At 36.0% G+C, this 18,532-nt stretch overlaps 1 protein-coding gene across 28 annotated transcripts in view; it reads right to left on the reverse strand.

Moving 5' to 3' along the window:
- MECOM (MDS1 and EVI1 complex locus) overlaps positions 1–18,532 on the reverse strand; it is a 594,123-nt gene that overhangs the window by 47,917 nt on the left and 527,674 nt on the right. For 13 of the 28 annotated variants that reach the window (XM_001093583.5, XM_015131663.3, XM_015131662.3 and 10 more), the window contains one exon: positions 11,403–11,537. In XM_001093583.5, the coding sequence (XP_001093583.4) occupies positions 11,403–11,537 (135 nt within the window). Of the gene's footprint in view, positions 1–11,402; positions 11,538–14,163; positions 15,493–18,532 lie in introns of those variants that run through there. The other 15 variants (XM_077991651.1, XM_077991648.1, XM_077991644.1 and 12 more) reach the window with 6 other exon arrangements.

An 18,532-nucleotide genomic window follows, 5' to 3' on the forward strand; every position in this document is an offset into this window, starting at 1 on the left:
ACCTGAAATTTCCAAGAGCCACCTGCTTTTCCCCTGGGCAGCTTGGTGACTTAGGCAAGTCATTGTCCAACTTACCTGTCCAGGCACCAGGTTTTGTTTTTTTTTTTTTTTTCCATTTAAAAAGGCTTTTAAGCATGAAAATCTTTTAGATGTTTATTCATTCTACCAAAAAATGTCATTAGTTTTTCATTTCATTCTAAGGTTATTTATTAAACAATCCCATAATCAGATAGAGGTTTTAGAAGAAAGAATGAAGTTCTACGATTAACTGGTGAAAATGAGACCAATTATATTATACCACAGTATCTTTGCAAAACCCTACAGTACTCTGAGAAGGAAATTATTCCTTTGCCTCATATATTCTTCTCTCTCTTTAACATTGCCAATGAGTCTTTTCTCCAATCTTCCTACTGAGCATGTCCACAAACACAATCAATCTTTTTTTATTTTTTTATTTTTTTTGGAGACAGGGTCTCATTCTGTCGCCCATGCTGGGGTACAGTGGCACAATCACAGCTCATGGCAGCCTCAACCTCCCTGGGCTCTGGTGATCCTACTACCTCAGCCGCCTGAGTAGCTAGGACTACAGTGTGCACCACCACGCCCAGCTAATTTTTGTATTTTTTGGTAGAGATGGGATTTCACCATGTTACTCTGGCTGGTCTTGAACTCCTGGGCTCAAGCAATCTGCCCATCTAGGCCTCCCAAAGTCCTAGGACTACAAGTGAGCCACTGCGCCCAGCCCAGAATCAATCTTATTAAGCCAAAAAAGTCCAGATTCTAAATATCTGAGCAACACACATACACACACACACACACACACACACACACACACACACAAAACCAAAACAACATCACAACAACCACCATCATATTCTAATAATATATTCTTAGGAGATAGTACTGTTAACTATGGTTTTTTGCAACATCACTTGATTTTTCAAACTAAGAAGAGCTGCATAAGTTGATGTCTTATAAGATCAGCAGAAATGCTCATACTTTAATTTTATTTATCTGTTTATCTTTTGGAAAGAAGAAGACTTTGTACGTGCCTCTTTATTCCAGTAGGTGGCTCTAAAGTACAATTGTTTATTTTTCTATAACAAGACCAGAGCACAAAATTGTGCTAAATTTGAAAAATAACTTGAGTATTTTCTGCTTAGCTTCTTTCCTGTCAAAATAGAATAATTTTTTTCATTCAATAGTAGTTGAACTACTATAAACCTGAAGCTGGTTTACAGAAAACAATGCTAACATAAAATGTTGCTATAATATGTTATAATATAACCTAAGAATCTTCGTATTTGTCCACAGATAGAATCCAGACTATCTTGGGAAAATTATTCCTTGTTATGGGCTGTTTCTATAAAAAATAGTTTATTTGCAGTTTGTATCCTATTAACCCTAGTCGTTCACATTTTCTTTTCCTTGGAAGTACACTGAGAACAGTTCTTTTTAAAGATTACCAGATTTAAAATAATAATAAAATAATGTGTGACTTTGCTTTTTTCCCCTAAATCTTCCAGTTAAATACTTATAAGTACCCTGTTTCATTCTGGAGTTCTATTTCCCCTTAGAAAACAATGGACTTCTCTCAACAGTTTGAATCACCTCTTTTTTTGGCATCTCTCAAAGGTTTAACTTATTAGCTTCCTTTCCAACAACATGTTGACATTTGAATTGTGACATATTAGAACTTTTCGGTGGCTTCTCGGAAATAGTGAGGTTAAAGAGACAATAACCTGCAAGACAGTAAAACAGTGCAATTGTCTCTATTGGGGAATACTACTTAGATATGCATGTCAGGTCATTTTAAGAGACTATTACAGTATCGTTATTTCTTTGTAGTCCACTATTAATCATGTCTCTTTTAATTCTATTTTAGATTTACTCAATCCAATGTGAACAGTCTAAGAAACAAAAGAAATTGATGGATACACTGTAACTATATATTATAAAGACAATTCTCTTTGCCAAGACATAGATCACTACTGTAATTTCCCTTTAAGTGTCCAGATTGTCATGTGAAGAATATTGAGTGAATAAAAAATAAAAGACACGGAAGAGTGTTGATGTTGGCTTTATTTACTGGAGGTAAAAGGTGACATTCCAAGCCATGAAAGGCAAAGAAAAGCAGAGTGGATTTTAACTTCAGGGTGTTCTTTTCAATTTTAAGTGAGTTTTTATGGTGCTCATGAAACTGAGGTTTGAAAAGAACTGGCAAGCGCCAGACATAATGAGGGCAGATTCTGGGCATGCTTCCCCATATAGCAATAAGAATGTCCCTCGAAGTTCCATTTGCCACACCCTTACAAATCTAGTCCTTTTCTCAAGGTGTTTCTACCACTTGATCTCCATTACCTCTCATCCTTTAGGGTTTTAGAGACACTTAAGCAATATTGTTTTCCTCTTCTAATTACAACGGCCCAAAAGTATAATTTGAATCCTTGAATTACATATACATTTAATTTACTTTCTAATAATATTAATGGTATGCCAGCAGGCATTTGAGAACTGACAGGAGTAATTTAAACCAAAACAAAATGACAATTTGTAGCCCTGAAACAATATAATGGGGAAATGAAGGGATGTCATCTTAGAGGAATCAGGCCTTTCAGAAAATATACTTTTATGTTATAAAATAGATCTTTCAGCAAATAAAAATGCAACAAATAAGTGATTTATATAGATTTTCTCATATATTTGTATATAGTATGACCATGCTTATAAAAATACAGTTATAATATCTTTAAAGTCAGTGTATTCTCAAAAATCTTGACTATATTGTAGTCCAGTGAATTACATGCCATCTGTGTTATGTGCCAGAAGCAGAGACACTGCTAATATGACTCTCTCATTTTTGTGTTGGAGAAAAATGGAAGGGAGTCAATTAGTCTGTTAAGTTCCATAAAAGAGTTAATAATGGGTCTCCTCTCCTATCGGGGTTTTATGTAAAAAGTTCTCTGAATTCAAAATAAAAATATCCTGGATCTGAAATTTTGGAATGAATATACCCCCAATAAATAAAGAGAGGCTCAAAAATCTTCAACACTTAGAAAATTTTGAATTAATACAAAAAGGTTGTTCATGTATTATTTTTGCTCTCTCTCTCTCAGAATGTTCTATGAAAAGGAAAAACTCAATTCTTCCCAATATAAGGTGAAAGATAAAAAGAATGGGGTCTTATAGTTTAAGAAAATAAATTATACGGAAATTCCATTTTTAAAAAAAGTCATAATAAATATTTTAAAACTGTGTTAACTCCTCCAAAACTTTCTACTTGGTAGCTAATACCAAAATCCAGAAGCACAACATGTTATGAACATAACCTAACTCCCATGAACCTGAAACTTTTGCCAGTTGAGATGGTTTTTTCATTTTATCACATAAAAAATTAAATTTTCCCAGTATCTTGCTAGGCTCTTTTTATTTTTCTATAAAGCAATATTTATACCTTTGTAAGTACGAATATTGTATTTGGATCTCTGGATACCTCAATTTATAAGGATAAGTTTTTACAGTAAATGTTTTAGTAACAGATTTCATGTTCTTTTATTTTTAAAATTTGTTCAAATAGCACACTAGTGAAATTTCTAAATGTTTATTTAAAATTCTAAATTATTCAAGAAGTTGAAAAGTAAAACTAGAAATCCAAAATTGTTCAGTTTTACCACTGGTAAAACCCACAGCTGAAGGCATAATTATAATGTTATACATGCATATAGAAATTAAATACCCTAAACAGAATTATTACAATTAATTTATTTTAATCAAACCCTGAAAGTATTTCCAAATGCAAAGAGAGTGTCCATTCAGTTAATACTCACAAGGCTAAGTTAAGTATAAAAGACAGTGGTGATATGAAATTGATTTAGCAAATTTAGACTTCCAAATTGTACATTTTCATGTGGTGTTACTTATAAATACATATCTTATAATTTGACATAAATATGGCAAAGTATATGTTTTGGAGAAATTTTTTAATTTGCATATTAGCAATCTCATATTATATATATAATTATATATAATAAGAACGAATGCTTCATGGCACATAATTATTAGTATATATCATACAAGTTATATGTAATTACATATTATGTTTTATAAAATTTATATTATATATACTTGGAATTAGAATTAATCATATATCATTATTCATTTTATTTGGTTAAGTCCAAGAGGACAGCAGTAAAGCAAGTATAGACACTCATAAGCACTTTGCTAGGAAAGTTAATATGCCATAAAAGACTCTCAGTCTAACTCTGTTTTATACTTTGAAGGACTGCGTTCAACCAAATCCTCTATCATTAGTACTTACAAATGGTAATCAGGTGGGTCTTGTTTATTATACCAGAGAACAAAAATCTAGAATCTGTCAGATTCTTTATCTGTGGATTGATTTAAAGTATTATGTTTGTATTGTTGAGACAGAAAAATTCTGCACACAAGGGGAAAAATAAGAAAGAAGGAAAACACATTTACTTTTAAAAAGATGAACAAGGCTTTATTGTTATGAATCCCCGTTTATTTTTCCTGATCAAACACTGGAAGTTTTATTTATGCTTAATAGACTGCATTTGGCATGTCTAAAAATGACAGAAGTGTGAATTATGAATGACCTTCAACCTATGCAGGAAGTTGTAATAATTGAAATAATAGAGAAATGTACTCCCAGCAAAATCTGTACTGAGAGAAAACCTTTTCTGGCTATTGGTGTCTTTTCACTTTGAAGTTAACAGTTGATTTCTTCCTCTTCCAGCTCCCAACATTTGGCCTAAATGCTTTATCTTCTATATCTTCATTCAATTTACTAGTCTGAAGACTAGGAAAAGCTGAATGGAAGTTCAGCAATTGGAGGGTCGGTAGGAGAGGAGGTAGGTAGCAGCAGTTTGCATGTTTGAACAAAGTCAACATTTCATATGGACATATCTGTCAGTCTTGGTACTGCAGAGAGGTGGCATCAAGTCTACAGACACAATGTATGCAATAGGAAACATAGTCTGGACTCCTGATCTATCCATAGTCATGTGGGAAACTCCAATTCAGGAGTGATGTAAAGTTTAATAGGAGTCTCTGGAGGAAGGATCCTATTATACATTCTGAGCCTAATTAATAAGAGGTAAAGATAAGTGTCTTCAGCAGAGATTGATGACCGAACATAAATTTGTCCAACACTATGGAAGCTTTCTCATGGCTAAGCATTGCCAAAGCAAATCACACTTAGTTTCTCCAAAGAAAAAATATCTCATATTTGTCTTCAGGGTCACAGTCTAAAGACAAGAAAATATTAATTGAAAAAGATCAAGTGCTACCTTGCTATATCCCTTCCTAAATGAAAAATATGACTCCACGAGACCAAGATACCTTTGGTGGGGGAATTTTTTCTTCTCCACATCTTTATCTCTTTGTCAGTAACATGAAGAGAAAACCAAGTATAACTTATTGAATGAAACAAAACAGAGAGAGAATTGTTAGTTCTAGTTTGCATAAATAGGGCAATTGATAAAGATACACATTATTATACACGAAGCTTACAGTGTACCCAGCCTGAAAGCTTTGCATGATGTGTCCTTAAATAACCTCTGAGGGTCTCTCTACAGACCCCCCAAAAATATCCATTAGCCACCTGTCTTTAATGTGGTCATTTCATCTGACTGAATAAAAACTGATGATCATTTGGAATGATTTCCAAACCTTTGGGAAGAGTTCCATCATTACATTATAAAGAAGCTAAAAAGATCATCTTTGGTGTTTTACTTGGCTGGAGGCTTCTCTTGTGTCCTTGACCAAAACATTCTCCTCCTTCATGGCTTGTAAAGCATTCTTATGACTTTTTTATGCCATTCCAGAAATAGCTACAGTCTATTGTGGGTGTGATGCTTTGCGATCTTCCTGAATGAAAGGTGATACATACATGCAAACACTAATTACTTAAAATGTGCACTTAATACTTCAGGTCACCCTCTCTTTCAACTTATGCAGTTTGTGAATCTTAACAAAAATCCTAGTGTTATGTCAGTGCTGTGTCCTAGGCATTGTTACATGAAGGAAACTTCATTAGGGGCAGGGGATGAGGTGATGTTTGTTTTATGATGTAAAAATCAAATGGCAAACTATGTTTGAAAGAGTTTCATCTTCAGGTGAAGGAAGTAACTTATCAGCCAGACAACATCCCCCCAAAGTCAGCTTAGGCACTGTTCACAAAGCCAGTCTCTGGGTATTGCCAGCTGGCATTCATCTTAAAACAGCAGAGCATAACTTTGGTATAAAAGTGGAACTTGACTTAAAAGCAAAGCAAAGAAAATGCCCAAAGCCAATAATAACTTTAACATCAAAAGAAGTCGTACAAAATGTGGACAGATATCCTTGTAAAGGAAGAGCAAATTAACAAATTACCTGACAGTAGACACAAACATTTTTAAAAAGTGTAAAGAGGCTAACAAATTACATTTTTGCAGTATACATAGCTAATCTACCTTGCTGTTTTGCACAAATTGTACTAATTGAATGATGCAGGAAAGTGGATTTTTTTCATAGTAAAATCCAAACAAAATAACAATTGAGCCCATAATAAGCTCACAATAAAATGCTGTTCTAGTGTCACAGCAGTCTGATATAATCATTCACGTGGACCTAAGGAGAGCGAATGCGGGGTGCCACATCAGCTATGATCGTCCTGGAAGCAGTTAAAACTTTATAAGGTAAAGCACAAACGAGAACAATGCCTGTTCCAACTGAAAACACTGCAGAGTCTTGTTGCCGTTCATTAACCACAAGGGAGCTGGCAGAATCCTTAAGTGAATTCTGACTTTGTATTCTCTGAGGGGCACTCATTCTTCTGTATCTCATTTCTTCAAAATATACATCAGGCATTAGATAATCTCTTATCGACACATTTCTTTTTATTCAGAGTGAACAGCAGACTTCTCTTATTCTGCTTACTAAATGCCAGCTGTCAAGGGCCTACTTAAAAATGAAAGGACTTATCACCTTGTGTAAATGACAAGATTAATAATGTCTTGGGTTTCTGAGAACTTTATTCTACTCGTAGACCATGTTAGGGCAGGCCAGGAGTTTGAATAAAATTGTGTTCCTTCTTATGATACAGAATATACACACACTTACATGTACAAAACATTATCCCAAAGTACTCGCCCAGATCAGTCTATCAGTGAAAAGGCAGGTTTCATTTAAGTCAAAAAAGTCAACTTACATAAATTGTATTAATTATAAGTGGAAAGGCAGGTCTCATTTAAGTCTAAAAAGCCAACTTAGGTAAATTGTGTCTTAGTGACTCTCTGATCATTACCAATATGTTTTCACTATGAAGAAGTATTAGAGTAAAGCTGTTGTGTCCAGAGAACTACTCCATAAGTACCCAAACTTTGTGAATCTATTCAAGCATGAGAACTGGCCTTGTTTGAGGTGGATGGGGGTCTATGGGTAGGTAGCCCTGGTTCTGATCCAGGCGAAGGGTATATGTGGGATCCAAAGGAGACTTATCAAAGGATGGAGAGAGAGGTGAGAACAGGGTGAGACCGACCAAATCTAAAGCAATAAGTTACATCCACCAATCAAAATAGTTTGTAAAAGTAAGATAGCTACAAGACTTTAAAGGAAGGAATATCTAAATGACCAGTTTTCTTCTTTAAAAAAAAACAAAAACAAAAACAAAAAAAACAGTAAATCATGTAGATGTTTGGTCTACTTCACATTAAACACATGGGTGCTTCTGTAGTAAATGAAAACTCTGAATAATAAAAAAAAAATTTTTATGCTTCCTCTGTATATTGGTCCTGTTGAGGACCTAGTCTGGAAAGAGATTTCCTCAACCAACTCTCTGCTTTTGCTCCTACCCTGCTCTGCCTTTCAGGGCCAGTTCTTGCTCCTGAAAGCAACCCAGGATAATTTCAGGTTGTTAGAATGTAAATATTTAAGCATTGTCTGTCTCCGTAAAAATTTCCAGCTAAACACTGTGCCAGAGTCTTAGAACTATGTAGCATTGTAGAGAAATTTTAAGGGAAAATAATTAGAATGTCAAGGATAAAGAGACTTGGGTATATTTAATGGATCTACTATTTTATGACTTAAGTGTGACTGTGACTTAATTTACTAATGTCTTTGGTGTAGCTTCTTTCATAGAGATAAATTACTGTAGTTAATACATTTTTTCAGGGGTGAATAAAGATATCAGTCAGAAGCCACAGCTACTTAGAAATTATGGTTCAGCAGTGATGTCAATGTTTTCAGAATGTGTATCTCCAAAAACATCACTGCAATAATTTTGGAAGCATGAAATGAAAGAGACGTCTAAAATCACAAAACTTGAATCTTTCTAGGCAGCACTGACAAGAAAGAAAGCTGCCACAAAGCTCATTCTGTCTGAAAAAAAAAATTCTGAAATGAAATAACTCACATAAATCTGCTGGAAAATTTAAACTCAGGAAAATTTCCTTAAGTAAAATGCTGGTAGAAAGATATGGGGAAGTGGTAATTGGGTGGCTTTCATTTATATTTTTTTCTGATACAAAATAGATTACATCTTTTATCAACTTTACTTCAGAACCAAAACCCATGCTGTTTCTAGAACTTCTTCACCCACAAAGAAATCAAATACAGGTTATCCAGCATACAACGTTTTGCTTGTCCTACTACTATCAAACTGTATTATAATCTTAGCAACACATTTATTTTATTTAATATGGCTCCTCTACATCATTAAAAACTGATCCTAATTGATTAAACTTGATCTTTTAACATTAGAATTTTTAAAAATATGTATCTTTGAACAAGTACAATTTATACACTCTTGTTTTGTCCTGGGTAATCTTTTTCTTTCTTTGTTAGATGACCTAATTATTACCATGACTAACGTGCAATTGAAAGCTTCATCTCAAATTCCTTTTTTTTTTTAAGAGTCCAGGATTTATACCTGTCTTGTTCTAAAATTCATTTGATAAACTTTATCTGTATCTAAAAATCAGAGCAAAGAGAAACACTTTTTGTAATTTCTTGTAGAGCATTCCATTTACTTTTGTGTTATACAGGTGAGTTGATGTCATTAATGCTTAATAATTACTCCTATACCAGGGTCCCTCTATATAGCTAAATATTAAATAATACCTCCCACAATGGGAGTGTTCATTATGTGATGAGTTGTGCTTATTCACCATTTGGCAGCTCCTATTCCTCATGGAAAAGAGAGCAAAAAAACAGACCTAGGGAATCTCTTTAGTCAGCTCTTTTATCATGTACCTAGTCCAACAGTCACATTTCAAAGTTGTCTAGAACTGCTAGTTTTAATTGGATTTTAGAATATTCATATGTGCTTATAGGTGAATATGCTTATAATATATGCAGACACTATTTGGGTGTCTGTTCCCTTTTGTCTTGTCAATTGGGCTAAGAGTGATTGTAAACATCTACACGTATCATACAAATCTGACTTTTACTTCTGACTTTCCTCCCTTGTTGTTTATGGATGAATTTCCTTGAATTTCACAATTATATTATTTGATATGCATTTCTGTTAGCATCTTAGATTTCTGTCAGCATAATATAGAAGTTAAAAATTACCACTTAGGAAAAATATGTGTCTAATATTGTCCTTATCTGTTTTCCCAAATTAAGTATTTTCTCTGATTCTCTAGTCAAAATAAGTAAACATGCTATTCATTAAGGCATAAAACTGGCATTTAAAAAAAAAATGGGATTTTACAATGTATATTTCAAAAGTAACTGTGGTAAAATTATAAATGCCTACTTTAATGAGTAGCCTAATTCATAGTGAGAAACAGGAAAACAGTTTCCCTTTTTTAATGCAATCAAGATTCCCAATAAGAGTACATTTATTATAAAACACTACACACATAAATATTAAATGAAAAAATGGCTGCAAGTAGACTTAGATTGCCTACAAGTCCCATTCTTAAATCATCTCTTCACTGATTCTACAACAGTTTTATCTGTCTAAGGAAATAGCTTCCATTGTCAATAAATATGAATAGCGAACAATTATTATGATATAATTATATTATTTCATCTTAAAGCTATTATTTGAGGTCCTCCAGTTTCTTTTGTAAGGAGTATAACATTAATTTACTCACAATACCTACGTATTTCCCACATCTACAAATAGTAGGTGCTCAAAAAATATTTGTTGTTGATGGCGACAGTAACTCATGATAGACAGGATATTTTCTGCTCACAATCAATAGCTAATTTAATAATGTTTTCCCTTGTCAATAATTCCTCTTGTTTTCTTATGGCAAGGAGAAAAAACAATTGATTGGTTTATTATTTTTGATATATGTTGAAGATTTTTAAATGATTTCCATTTAAACCTAATTTTACAATTTACTACCTCTTACACAGTTTAGTCAGTAAAAATTATCTGGTAGCTGGTAAGATGCCAAATAATAATCTCACAATAATGAATGAAATAGAGTCTTAGACCAATTGACAGTAGCTTTATTTAAGTTTTCAATTGGAAACATTTAATTTAAACTATTCTTTTTCTTGGAGATGATTTCATAGTAGATTTGCCAAGCAACCACTTCAATATGGTCTTTGAAACATATTTGATTTAGGAAACCATTGGGTTAAAAGAAATAAACGATTATAACATAATTAAATTCTAACCCAACAATGTTTATAAAACAAAAATTAATGGGCTGCATTTCTTGTCATTTCAGGTATTGTCATATTATATTACAAGATTCATACACTAATTTTATTAAGTGTAAAATATGTTTCACGATATTTTCATGATCTTTATTTCACAGTTATTGTTATTAAAGTCAACCTCACTTCATGGTCCTCCATAATGTCACAAAGCAATTTCCAGCAGGGTTACTTTTAAACTTTTTAACATATACCAAAAAAAGTATTTTAATTAATCTAAAAGTAAGTGTTCTCATTTATAATTAGGCAAATCAATATAAAATGCATAATTAGATAAGTCCACACTGATACCATGCATATAGATTTCAAATAAAACCTATATAACATTTCAAGTATATCACTTCCAATTTCTGCATAAATTCAGAAGATGTTCTTGATTAGCTCAATACCTTTCATGAATGTACCTACTATGATAGCAAAGAAAAACTGAACAGTACGCAGTAATAATACTCAGTTTTAAAATCATTCAGTCAGACCAAGAAAACTGGTGCATTTATGAAGGATACTAGTACAAAGTGAATAGACTACCCAAAGAATGTAAAGAAGGTAGTACTAAATATGACTTTGTTCAGAATTTTACTTATATTTGTGCATTATCTTTCACAATATCAACAAACAGGCCACAAGGGTCTACTGCAGTTCACTGTTACTTTTATTCTTCAGGCTCCACTGATACTTTAGTGCTCTCAAGGAAAGACAAGAAAATCCTTGCAACATACCTGATCATTTATCTGGCACGCAACGAGGTTGTGCTGATCATAACAGCCAGCAAATCTAATGTACTTGAGCCAGCTTCCTACATCTGGTTGACTGGCATCTATGCAGAACTTCACATTGTAAAACTCATCTAAGATCTGGAGGGAAGAAGATGAGAACAATCAATTGTCATATTGGCCCACTCATTAAAATAATCAGTTGTTTGAAAATATTTCATTGAAATGTATATTCCTTCTTTGGATCCTTAAAAAAAGTCAGATCACAGGCACATTAATAGAGGGGAAATGAGAAGTTACCTTGAAAATGACAACACACTGCTTTTTTTTTTTTAAAGGAATAAAGCACTTGCAATTTGTTACAAAAACTGATTAATTGGTTTCAAAAATGCTTATTTTCATATGCATAAATTAGTGCTAATTTTATCCAATGTGATTTTTACAAAAAATAATAGTGAACAGCATATATTAACATAATATTTCTAAACATTATAGTCAATATTTCATATTTATATAGTCTCATGTAAGCATATATTTTCACATTTTTGCACTTTAAAAACTTCCATCTAATTTTTTTTCATAGTTAGCATTTCATCACTATGAAACAAATCACACTCTTAATTGAAGGAGATAATAAGATTTGTCTTATAGGTGCTTCTGACCAAACTAAAGGAAAACAAGTTAAAATAATAGATTCGGAAACACTCATGCAAAGTATGGCAAACTCAGTTAACACATGTCAATGTATGTTTCAATATTTTGTCTAGTAAGCAAAATAACAAAGCTGGCTCCTTGTGAACAAATATAAAATATATTAAAATACTGTAACGAACTGCCATCATTAGGTATACTTGTACCTTGTTATTTTTCATGAAATTTTACATTTGGCCCATCGCAATGTTAATCATTAGTTAGGACACACTAAACAAAAATTGAAGAGGGAAACTTCAATTTTTAAGGTCTTGTGTACTTAAACCAAGTTATTCTGATTCACTAACAGCAATAATGTCTTAAACATCAATATTAAAAGCTGAGAGTTGTTGACCTGATGGTGAATACTACAAAGCCTGGTAATGTTATGTCAATCAGTTAATACAAACGAGGAAGTTTCCTATCAAAGACTAAGCAATATACCTAGAACAAAAATTATTGAATTAAATAACTCCTACAGATCTCTGCTGTATGCATACCCACATAAAAGTTAAAATTAAACTCTTGAGTACTGAGACCAAAAGCAATTTTGCATAGAATTCAGGCAATCACCCAATTGCAGATTCAAGTCATTAACTCACCATATACTTCAAGAAAAACCCAGTGCTCTGAGCGCTTTAGTCAAGAAGCCCTATGAATAAGCCTTTGGCCATGAGGAAATTGAAGGGCAATAAGTTGTCCCACAATTTTAAAAAGAAAAATTAAACGTAAGATAGGGATATTGCTAAACACACACACACACACACACACACACACACACACACAAATCAAACTCTTCTTTTTCAAGGACACCTCTTCACACTAACAGAGACAAAAGTGTACACTTAAATATCCTTTCTATTAAGAGGACAAATTCTAAAAATTTGTTATAAATAAAATTACAAACTTCAAGATGTTACTTCAACTCTCAGTGCTGAGTAACTCAAATGGCACTTTGAGATTTCCCCCCATCCCAGATGTTGAGAAGGTACATAAATAACAATAGCAATGCACATTTTTAAATAGTAAAAAGTTGGAGTTTGTTGTTGGGTTTTGTTGGTTTGCTCAGTCTGTTTGGTTTCTGGTTGATCTTTTGTTGTTTGTTTCCTTGACTGGCAAAAAAAAGAAAAAAAAAAAAAAAAAAAAGGCAGTTCTCCTGACGCACCAAAGAAATATTTAATAAAGCCAGTGAAATGCAACACTAATTCCATTTCATATTTGCAGAGAGACGTGGAAAACTTGTTAATTTCAAAGTCAAGAAGCATCCATCCCCTTAGCTTTCAAGCATTCCCTTTTACAGGGGCAGGGAGTTAAGTATTACATATACTGCACATAAAAATTGTAGGTGTAATTTTATTCCGTGTTAACATTATTAGCATTGCCACTGTCAACAGCAAAATTAATTTTTTAAAAGGTTCATTTTCAAAGAATGTCTTTTTACATAATCTGTTACATGATTATTCAAAGATTTCACCATCATATTAACATTCTTCCTCTCAATATTATTGCCCCAAGACAAAAGCTTAGCTTTCTCCAGAAACGTTTGCCCCCTGGGTGAATTATTCACTTTTGATTTGCTAGCAGAACTGCATTCGTCTCCCAAATGTCTTAATCGTGTCGGAAATCTCGAATAAAATAAAGTAACGACACATCTTCAGTCATTTCATATAACACACTCCTGTGTTTTTAAAAGCTGTCACGCTCCAAAGATAGCTTTAAAAAAAAAAGAAAAGAAAAAAAGAAAGAAAAAAAAAACCCTTTAGGTAGACTTTAGAGAAAGGCCCTTTCAAAAAACCAACAGCAAAAGGGGGAAAAAAAATCCCCATAATCTAGCCAAAGGGTCCGAATGTGACTTTCTCGCGAAGCAGCACACGATGTTGGACAGCAAAGCTGTTACTTGGCAAGGTGGAACTCGGCCGAGAGCGGCTCCAAAGTCGCGTGGCCAGTGCCAGGAATTCAGATTTTGGCAACCGCACCTTGTGCGTCCCCGAAACCGACGGACAGAGACACACGGAGGGAGGGGAAGGAGGACAAGAGCGCAAGGAAAAGAGGCCGACAAGTCGGCAGAGAAACCCACCGAAGGCCGGACTACCCACCCCGGAGACGTGTCCAGACCGCACCGTTTCGCAGGAGGAACAAGGAAATCGCCCGGCTTAGCAACGTAGATAAGCAGCAGGGCTCCGCGAGACTGCGGGCGAGGAGGAAAGAAGGCTGGGGGCGGGGGGCGCCCGTAGAAACGGTGCCCGGGCAGGAAACTGTCCGAAGTGACAAACTTTCACATCGCCCAGACTTTTTTTCCTTTTAAAGTGAGGAGTTCTCTTACCTTTAGATTTCTATGGCCTCAACTCAGCAATAATAGGCAATCACAGAAGAATCAAAATAAACAAAATAAAATAATCAGCAGCCCCCAACGCTCCTGCACGAAAATCCTTTCAAACGATCCCGAGCAACATTTCGAGATGTTTAAAAATAATAATAATAATTTTTTTAAAGCCTCGCGTCTCGATTTCCAAATGGGTCTCTGACAACTTTGTCCGTCTCTAGGATCTGCTCTCCAGCACCACGCGTTTCGGATTTATTGTCCGCCAACAGTGTATTTTTAATACAAGAAATGAAGTCTTCTGTCGTCTGGGTGACCCGGGTTTGGTGTGTTTTGGCTTTTTCCCCCTTCCTAAATGAGCTCGGAGCTATTCCTTCTGGTTCACATCACCTCCCTCTTTTCTCACTTTCTCTTGCTCTTATCAGCCCGATGTGTAATGAAAGTTATCTGAAACCCACTAAAACTTCTACTTCTCCTTCCCAGTTCCAAGGGGGGAAAACAAGCAGGAGGAGGAGAGTTTGAAAAGGTGGGGGGCCTGGGGAGGCGAGGGGAGCTCTATTCCCCTTTCAGATCCTTCACAGCGCCTTCGCGGGTCCTGGACCCTCACGGGATCGTCCCCTTTCGCAACTCCAAGCTCAGACGCCGGGTTTCTATTTCATGAACTGTCTCTTTAAAGAGGATCTGCTCGGCCATCCAGAAAGAACCCGGGGCGAGGGAGAAAGGGAGCTATCTCCCGCCGCCCAGAGAGATCTGATCGGAAGCCAGACGGACTCCTCTTTTAAATTTTTAAAGTGACAGCAGCCTCCTCTGGCGGGAGAGGTCACAAAAAGGTCGCCAAGACCCAAGTCCTATAGGGACAGACTGATTATGGATGCACCATCCCCCTTAAACATGTAGATTTATCCGGGTAAACAACCAATGGGGAGATCTCGCCAGGCAGGATTTCTTTCCCCAGGGAAATAGCCTCTGTTTCGATGTCCTGAAAGCATAAGTGTGGTGTGTGCGTGTGTGTGTGTGTGTGTGCGCGCGCGCGCGAGAGTGTGTGTGTGTGTGTGTGTGTGAGAGAGAGAGAGAGAGAGAGAGAGGGACAGAGAGAGATGGGGGATGGGAGGGATGGGGAAGGGTGGAGAAGTGCTTTCAGGGGTGTGAGGGTGTGTGCACCGAGGCGGAGGGGGCGGGGGTGGGGGGAGAGGTAACGCTGGAGGGGGCGAGGATAAAGCTTAGGGTATAGGGACGCTAGTTCAGACTAAATATAAATAGTTTGGAAATTGTCAGAAAACAGCAACCTCAAGAGTGAAAAGTTGATATGTACATTTCCAGTTTTCCACTAAGCATTAATTTTTTTTTAATTGAAACTCACACTCTAATTTATTCCCTTCCTTCTTGTAGCTAGGTCAGGAAAAGGGCGTGCAAAGTTTTCAGATCATATTTTTCTTAAAAGATATTTTAAAATCTGAAAAACTATTGGCATATAACCCATCCAAATAGCGTATTATGGGTTTAGAGAGATTGATAACTGTCTAGTGAGTTTTTTCCATTTTATTTGATACATTAATTAAAACACCTTGAACGCCAAAAACTGCAATAAGCAATTTGACAACTCAGATTATTTTTGAACTTTTAACATCATAAATGCTGCTTTTAGTAATCGGCACTCTCCTATGTTTGATAACTTTCTAATATACCTTGGGTACATTTAAACCAACACATTGTAGAAAAGACATTGGAAGAAGGAATACAGGGGACACATAGCGAAATAAAAGGGTCTACAGATTTATTCATGACCAACTTTGTAAGATTTAGTAAATCCCACTGGCTAAATGGAAGTTAACGCGTTTTTATCACAAAACTCCATTCATAAAAACAAATGGACAAAATCTAACTCCCCAGCTCAACAATGGAAAGTAAAGCAAAGTAAGCGAGTCTAGGGACACTTGCGGGGGAGAGGTGGGGCAAGAGGGGCTGGAAAGTGTGCTGACGGTTAAACTTTAGCTGCAAACGGAATAACACAAGTGCCACTCACTTTTTGTTTTCTCCAAGTGCAAATAAACGTGTAAATCCAGTAGAACTATATTTCCCCAAAATATTGATTTAAAAACAAAAATAGTAGCAAAAGGGAGGGATTGGAGGAAAGAAAATGACGAGAAGTGGTGACTAATTCGTTTCAGTGGCCTGTTATCTGTGACATTGAACTGTTATTTCAGATAATGGCCATTGTTTGAGAGAAAATCGCACAGCAGTGGTAGGTAGGACAGGAAAAATCCTTTGTAAATAACCTAAAACCCGGTCAGATATTCCCATAGAGTTGGACGTTTGAGAACCTTTAAGAGCTCCGGGTTCGTGGCCATTGATTTCCTGCCCTTCCTCAACTTGCCCATTGTCGGAGCTTTTTTTTTTTTTTTTTTTTTTTTTTTTTTTTTTTTTTTAATTTAGCCATAAATTGGACCGGCTCGAGCTATGAGCTGTTCTATTTTCTTCCTGTCAGGATGAGGGATTTGTTTTATGATGCATTGTGTATTAAATACAAGTAATCTGGGGAACCGATTGCTTCAGACAGTGCGACCTGATCAGGGGGTCTGGGAGCTCAGCGCCCCAACCCCTGCCCCAGCCCTGCAGCAACCCCCCCACCTCCTTGCCCTTTACAAAACTGCTTTCAAAACGAGGAAACGTAGATAGGTAAATAAAAGGTGGTGTGGAATCATTGGCAGGTCCTGGCTAAATTAGGATTTCGTGGAAAGGGCCTCCGAGTTTTTTCCCTTACATTGGCTTCGGGTGGGGGGAGGCGGAGCGACTTTCAAGGTCTGGATACTTGCAGGTACGGCAGGACGCCGGTAGATGGCATTGCGCTCCGAAATAAAGCGCAGCGCCAGCGGCTCCAGCCACGCAGGTGAAACCGCCTCTGCCCGCCAGGCGCCGGCAACCCCGCTCTGCCTTCCGCCTCGCCCGCCGTTCCGCGTCCTCCCGAGCTTCACAACGGGAGGAGGGCACACTGCAGTCCAGGCCTGCAGACATCAGCCTGAGCGAAGGCTATTCCTACGTCTGAGCTTCTCTTCCCCAAATATAACCAAGAGCGAATGCTTACCCTCCGAGACCTTGGAAGATGTACCTAGAAGAATGGAGAATTTATTGCATCATCATTATTATTATATTAATATCATCATTATCGTCATCATCAGTCTTGTTCTCCACTGAATAAATTGTGAAAAAGACTAAAGGAAATCATCAGAAGGACCTGGGCAAAGGAAGCTAACAGAACACTAAATCTTAATCTCTCTCTCTCTCTCTCTCTGTGTGTGTGTGTGTGTGTGTGTGTGTGTGTGTGTGTGTGTGTCTGTCTGTCTGTCTGTCTGTCTGTCTGTCTCTCTCCTCTCCCCCACCTCATCCCACTCCCTTTCTCCTTTGGGTATATAACAATAACTTCATGTAAAGGCAGAGTCATCTCACTTTTTCTTGACACAACTTAAAGTTTAAAGATAGGGTTCTGAAATCCCACAGTAGTTAGACTGGCCTTGTTTCTCATGAAAGGGGCTTCTTGCTATTTAAATAAGAATTCTTTAGAAGACCTGATCCGTCTTCCCCAATAAATGAATGAAACAGGAGAGAAGGTTAGAGGAAAATGTTTTTGCAAGGGGCTTGCTTCTCCCCCTGTGAGCTTGCTTTCCATCAGAAGGTTTCTAAAACAATAAATAAATACAAGGAGCCAAATACCATCACCAATTCCCTTTATTCCTTGGGATTTCTGGTGAAATCTGTTTACAGTAGTTCCCAGTTACAAATTAATCTGCAAAAGCCGCTGTCTGCTCAGCAGTAATCAGTACCATGCGTGTTCTGCAGTGTTTAGCACTGCCCTTGAAATGGGCTATTAAAAATAATGGTTTTACTATAATCTCAAACCAGCTTTAATTTGCAAACATGTATCAGGACAGATGATCTAAATATTAAGGGGATGGAGTAGGAGAACAAACTATAACAAATGTATAGCTTCGGGGAAAGCAGAAAATGGAATGATTCATCAGTGAGGTTTAAAAAGAGAACCAGATTTTAAAAACATTTTTCCAGAAGGAATGATTATTTTTTCTTTCTTGTTCTGTTAATTGTTGTTTACCAGGAAAAGGGCATTGGAAAA

The sequence above is a fragment of the Macaca mulatta genome, chromosome 2 (genome assembly GCF_049350105.2).
Source record: "Macaca mulatta isolate MMU2019108-1 chromosome 2, T2T-MMU8v2.0, whole genome shotgun sequence".
Lineage (NCBI taxonomy): Eukaryota > Metazoa > Chordata > Mammalia > Primates > Cercopithecidae > Macaca > Macaca mulatta.